Genomic DNA, 6,072 nt, shown 5'->3' with positions numbered 1-6,072 from the left:
CTGCACTGGTGGCACTCCGATCCCGCCGCTGAATCCTCTTTAGGAGACGATCCTGGTGCTTGCTGGACTTTCTTGGACGCCCTGAAGCCTTCTTTACAAGAATTGAACCTCTTTCCTTGAAGTTCTTGATGAACCTATAAATTGTTGATTTAGGTGCAATCTTAGTAGCCACAATATCCTTGCCTGTGAAGCCATTTTTATGCAACGCAATGATGGTTCTTTGCAGGTCACCATGGTTAACAATGGAAGAACAATGATTTCAAGCATCACCCTCCATTTAACATGTCAAGTCAGCCATTCTAACCCAATCAGCCTGACATAATGATCTCCAGCCTTGTGCTCGTCAACATTCTCACCTGAGTTAACAAGATGATTACTGAAATGATCTCAGCAGGTCCTTTAATGACAGCAATGAAATGCAGTGGAAAGGTTTTTTTTTGGGATTAATTTAATTTTCATGGCAAAGAAGGACTATGCAATTAATCTGATCACTCTTCATAACATTCTGGAGTATATGCAAATTGCTATTATAAAAATTTAAGCAGCAACTTTTCCAATTTCCAATATTTATGTAATTCTCAAAACTTTTGGCCACGACTGTAGTTTCCTGTTCACCATTATAATTTAACCAAATATGACATCTTTCGCTTCTGAGAATCCCAGAAATGTGAAAAAAAAACAAAAAAAAACGGTCCAGTAGAAGACTAAGCTGTCCTCAAACCTAAAATCAAAATGTGTTCTTGTCTCAGGACAACTTTAATGAACTTTATAAGATCCACTTCAAATGTTGACTACTATATATAAATGTAATGCATTATTATCATTAATTTGCATTTAAGTATATTTTTTCACACATTATTTTGTATTTGTATTTTAAAAACATTTTCATGGATTTGTGCACATCTCTGCTTATATCACACTTTACGTCAAGCTTGATCTCACACATGAATGCACATATTACAGCAGCGGTGATGGTTTATTTTAAAACATGAATAATTTGTATTTTTCTGGCACGTATTGTTTCACTTCCGATGATGTTGATATATCACATTGCAAAAGGTGGTCAATTTTAGTCTTTACTTTGGTAAACTCTTTCCAGTTTTTATGAATGAGTCAATGAATTATTGACTGATTCATTTGTTCAACCATGCGAAGCCTATGGAAGTAAATATTGGCTTTGACAAAACACCACATACAGGTCAATAAACTCTGAAAGAGGTATGATAAGCTTTTATTATGAACCCCATCACTGTATCCAAAACTCACAGAGTACTTCAACAAAACTTGACACAGACAGGCTGTACACATTGCCATTTTAATGATTTGATCATTCTTGTATAGTTTCAACCAACTGGACAAAGATATTTAGTATATAAAAATATTCCAAGCCTTCTCTTTCAAACATGTTTTGGGTCAGTAATCAAACAGGGACTTGTCTGTGGACGTACACGGCCTCTCCATCAGTGCCGCACACTAAACACTGCTCAAGCACATCGAGGCTGTTGACAGACAGTGTCTGGTTGGGCAGCATATGAGTTGCCTCCAGTCTATTTTTACTGGAGTCCCCAGCAAGCCAGGCGCTGACCACAGAGTCGTCCTCCCCTGCCAGCGGCACGGCACTATGTGAGACTACCCTGCTGTTCCAGCCCCCTAAAACAAACCAGGTATCAGAACATTAGATGAACATACAATAAAATAAATCGGGTCTGTTTATACTGACTACAAATTAAGAATGAAACCTTCATAGTCAGAGTAGCTTTACTAGCCCATATGATCAGACCAACCAGTTTAGCTTCGCTTCTTAAGCAACATAAGAGGAATTCAAATTGTTATACAATTGCAGGATTGAATCATAGAAAGTTCATTATATGGATGTGTGCAATATTAGAAAACAACAACAACAAAACTTGATGAAGTGGCAGCTTTATGTATTTAGGGTGATGCATTTAAATATGTGAGTGAATCCCATAAATTATAGTTTTGTGTGTGTGTACGAAACAGAACTCACTCTCAAAATTGTGATGACTGACGCTGATGCAACCATAGCAACGTTTTACACTCTCACAAAATGAAACCTGTTATTTTTGCCGATTTTGACTAAACCACCATCAGCAGAGTCGTCATGTCTCATTTATGTTTGGAAGATTAAGTGCAAAGTATGGAAGTGTTGCCATGTCCACTTTTTATAAGCAACGCTTATAAAGTCTTAAGTCTCTTGGGGCTTGTTCTTTGGGCTTGGCTCATAAAGCGATGCAGTTTATGCAGTTACTGGCAGCTGCAGGTCACAATATTTTGGTTTGTGGCTTATTTCCAAGATAACACACTGGGATTTATATTTATTATGGGCTTATTCTTATTTCTTTATAGCAAGATCCGGCAACTCAAATAAGTCAAAACATACCTTGTTCACTGTGATTTCTTGCACCGTACCGGACTCTGATATGCATTTAAATACGTCGTCGTTAAAAACTAAATTTTTAGTTTAGTTCCATACACACCATGTAAAATGCGGTTGTCACTACCTGAATTTTTCAGTAGTACAATGCAGTTGTCACTCCCATAAATTATTGAACTGTCTGTGTACAAAACATGACTAAGCAGAAAAATACCAATTGACAACAAATTTAGCTGCAGCGTGTATATGGCATATAAGACATGACTCGGCCAGGTGTAAATGCATCTGGTTGTTACATATGGTAACTTTTCTACTTTTCTAATGGATCTACGTCAGCATGTGGAAATTTGACACACATGAGCAAACAATCATGGATGAGATGTGGATGTAGAAATTGGTTTGAAAATTCATATATGGGAATAATATTTTTTTTGTTTTGCATGGTCAGGTATAAATACAATGTGCATATCAAATCAGATAATAATCTGATCGATACAAATATTGAATTTAAAAATCCGATAACTTATTACGGTTGTGATGGAGTCTTGGCTTACTCTGTAGGAGTGTGCTCATGTCTGACCCTAAAGTCGTCTCCCAGTGGAGCAGAGATCCATCCTCTGAGCATGTAAACAAGTGATTGGGGTTTGATGGATGAAAATGTACTTCCCACACTGTAGAGAAAACAGTTTAGAATCAGTGCTGCTGACTAATTACCAGGTTTTGGACATTTAAGCTTTAACATAGTAAAATATTGACATTTCACATGAACAGGATAACACTGTTCATTTTCTGTCCTTGTTAATAATATCAGTTGCTTGCAAATTAAACTGGCCAACACTAAACAAACTGAAGTAATGAATAAGGTTTTCCTACTGTATCTCTTGTGTAATATCTCTTAAGCAACCGGTTAACTTTCAGGCGACTGTGTTAGTAATCAAGTTATAATCAATAATGTTTAAAGTTGTAATGAAACAGAAGCAGGGACAGATCTTATCTTTCATATTGCGACGTACATTCAAATGAAACAGATTATCGAAAAAAAAAATGCAGTCATGCCGACTCTCAGTTTAAGAGAATTCAAAGGGTCCTCACTTTCTGCTGAATGGGCCTCTATGAGAGAGAAGGGTGTATTGCCCTGTCTCACATCCCAGATATACAGCATCCCGTCCTGTCCTCCGGTGGCCACTATGTGCTGCTGGTTTGGGTGTTTATCCACACAATGCAAGGGCACTCTGCCCCCAGTGCTGCATGAGCAGAAAAAACAAATATGAGCAAAGAAAAGAAACCAACTTAAGTTCTTTCTAGAATGCTGGCAAATAAGCTCGAGGAGAAATAGTTATTTGTTGAGTCAAAATGATCAGTCATTGAGAATATTGGGAAATGTAATGAGAATTTGGAAATTAATAAATGTGTCACAATGGTCTTTATGAAAAATATGATTTCTTGAGTCTAGGGGAAAATGGATGTGTTCTTTTTGGTTTTATGGAGATTTAAATGAACACAGTTTTTCTTCATAGAATAATACTGATGTTTTTTGAATAATACTAATGCGAGTGAATCGTACAGAGAGAGAATTTGTGCAGGACTGTCACTCTGCTGTCTGAAGTCCCACATCTTCAGCTGACCGATAGAGTTAACAGTCAGAACTTCAGTCGTCCTTAGAAATGTGACAGCATGAATCGTGCTGCTATCTGCATTTTCTGTGGAAAGGCAATAATACAGTCCTGTCAGTGCTACTCATATGCATTACACGTCAAATGTAATTAAAGTGCAAGTTAACCCAAAAATGAAAGTTCTGTCTTGATTTACCCTCATATACAAGGACTTCTAACTTAACTTGCAGCCAGTTTATATGTAGATATATCTATTTGAGCCATATACGGATATATATTTATCCCTTTAAGCAAAACTTTTCTCCATAGATGCAGTGAAAAAAACAAGTCCATGACTTATGCTCTATTGTCCAAATCTTCTGAATCCATACTATAGCTTTTTGTGAAGAACATACTTTCAGAATTCATTATTTATATTCATTATTTAATCATAAGGGGTGGTTTTTAAGGAGAAAAAGAAATGTCTGTTGTTCCAGATTCACACCTATGATATTCTTTAGAAGATCTGGAAGTCATATGGTACTTTTTTTGGTAATTTTTTGGAACTTGCAAGCAACTCGTCACCATCCACTTTCACTGGACACAAAAACATAATCTTTTGTGTTCCATGGATGAAAGTCATACAGGTTTGGAATATGACAAGGACATAAGGAAGGGTAATTACAACAGAATATTCATTTTCAGGTCAACCTGTTTTTTGCATAAGGTAATGAAACCATATATATATTATATATATATATATATATATATATATATATATATATATATATATATATATATATATAATATATATATATATATATATATATAATCTTTGTCAGTTCTACAAAGAAAGCCACAAAACACTTACCAATAACACGTACAACTTCAGTCTGATCTGCTTTGTAAAGAATAACTCGGCCGTCTTCTCCCACTGACACTACTTCAGGGCTTCTGCACACTACTGCGGTGCAGGGTGCATTATCACAGGAATACCGATGAGCCCTCTCCCACACATGAGCCAATGAAAGAGACTAAACGCCACAAACACAGTGGTCAGACTTCGCTGTGTGCACAATGAAATTTTCGGTCTGATGCAAATATCAAACCAACAAAACACATACCTGACAGTCAGGCTGAAGCTTAAAGATCGTCACAGCTCCGCTTGATGATGCAGAAACGAGTCGGTCTTGATCTAGAAACTACACAGATTACGCAAAGGACGGTTTTATTCGAATCAAACTAGTCCACAAATTAAAGAAAGACCTCATTCTCTTTTCTGACCCTGACGAAATGCATGGCATGCTGCATTTTAAACATGGCACGAATCTGTTATAAAGAGGTGTAGGCCTAAATTTTAGATTTAGATCTAGATTAACATGAGATGATGAAGATATATGCATGAAGCTAAAGGAATGAGCAGAACATAAAAGCTATTCAGTAACATTTATTAATTTTATATATTAATTTTCTGTATAACAAAATGGATTTGTATTTAAAAAAATTAAAATAAGTTAGTGAATGGTACAGCTGCCTCTGATCTCCCCTACTCAACAAACTAGCGCTGATTTCTCAATATTGCACATTCTTTCACACAACTGTCTTTCTCCCGCATGTCATGAGACTAGACTGAAGCGCATACGTGCTGCCGCTCACCTGCAGGTCCATCACATCCCCGTCATGCTGAGAGTCGCACAGGAGCTGGGGCTCTTCATCAAACTCACTGTCTGTGTTAGAGACTCCATGATCTCCCACCGACCAGATCGACACTCTGTTACTCTGCAAACACACAAAGAATTATGAGCAACAGCGCAGCGTTAACGTGACATGCACTGATTCATCTGCACTAGAGCTCGTGCCTCGTTGTCCCAGGATCCCGTGGCGAACACTTCAGGCCGCTGTAATAAAGCCGGAGAAATAGGACGCCACCGCGTCTTACTGATTTTCTGCGAGATGTATTTGGCTATCGGGTCCATCGGGTCTCACTGTTGTGGTGTTGTTTAGTTCGGTGTACTTCACATGTAGCAATGTATCCCGCCACATCCGGCTGCCGTGCCGCTCAGTACGGCGGCCTCAAAGGACCAA

At 37.6% G+C, this 6,072-nt stretch overlaps 1 protein-coding gene across 1 annotated transcript; it reads right to left on the bottom strand.

Annotated features, from left to right (window-relative positions):
* Positions 1-1,215: 1,215 nt before the first annotated feature.
* On the bottom strand, positions 1,216-6,072 carry LOC109076501 (nucleoporin Nup43-like). Its single transcript, XM_042777334.1, has 8 exons — positions 5,847-6,072; positions 5,644-5,766; positions 5,112-5,189; positions 4,859-5,021; positions 3,960-4,095; positions 3,488-3,639; positions 2,950-3,066; positions 1,216-1,650 (listed from the first exon to the last, which is right to left on the bottom strand). Exons 1-8 carry the CDS (start codon positions 5,961-5,963, stop codon positions 1,421-1,423), a joined length of 1,116 nt encoding a protein of 371 aa, XP_042633268.1. The 5' UTR covers positions 5,964-6,072; the 3' UTR covers positions 1,216-1,420.

The sequence above is a fragment of the Cyprinus carpio genome, chromosome A20 (assembly GCF_018340385.1).
Source record: "Cyprinus carpio isolate SPL01 chromosome A20, ASM1834038v1, whole genome shotgun sequence".
NCBI classification, from domain to species: domain Eukaryota; kingdom Metazoa; phylum Chordata; class Actinopteri; order Cypriniformes; family Cyprinidae; genus Cyprinus; species Cyprinus carpio.
Note: the sequence above shows the minus strand (reverse complement) of the source record. Positions and strands in the feature narration are given on the sequence as shown.

Bases quoted from the DNA above. Each gene is read 5' to 3' on its own strand.
- LOC109076501 (XM_042777334.1), bottom strand. From the start codon at position 5,963: ATGGACCCGATAGCCAAATACATCTCGCAGAAAATCAGTAAGACGCGG. The intron at 5,767-5,846 runs GCACGAGCTCTA...GTGTGTTTGCAG, and splicing joins CGGGATCCTGGGACAACGAG to AGTAACAGAGTGTCGATCTG. The intron at 3,067-3,487 runs GTGAGGACCCTT...TTTTCTCTACAG, and splicing joins AGAGGCCCATTCAGCAGAAA to TGTGGGAAGTACATTTTCAT.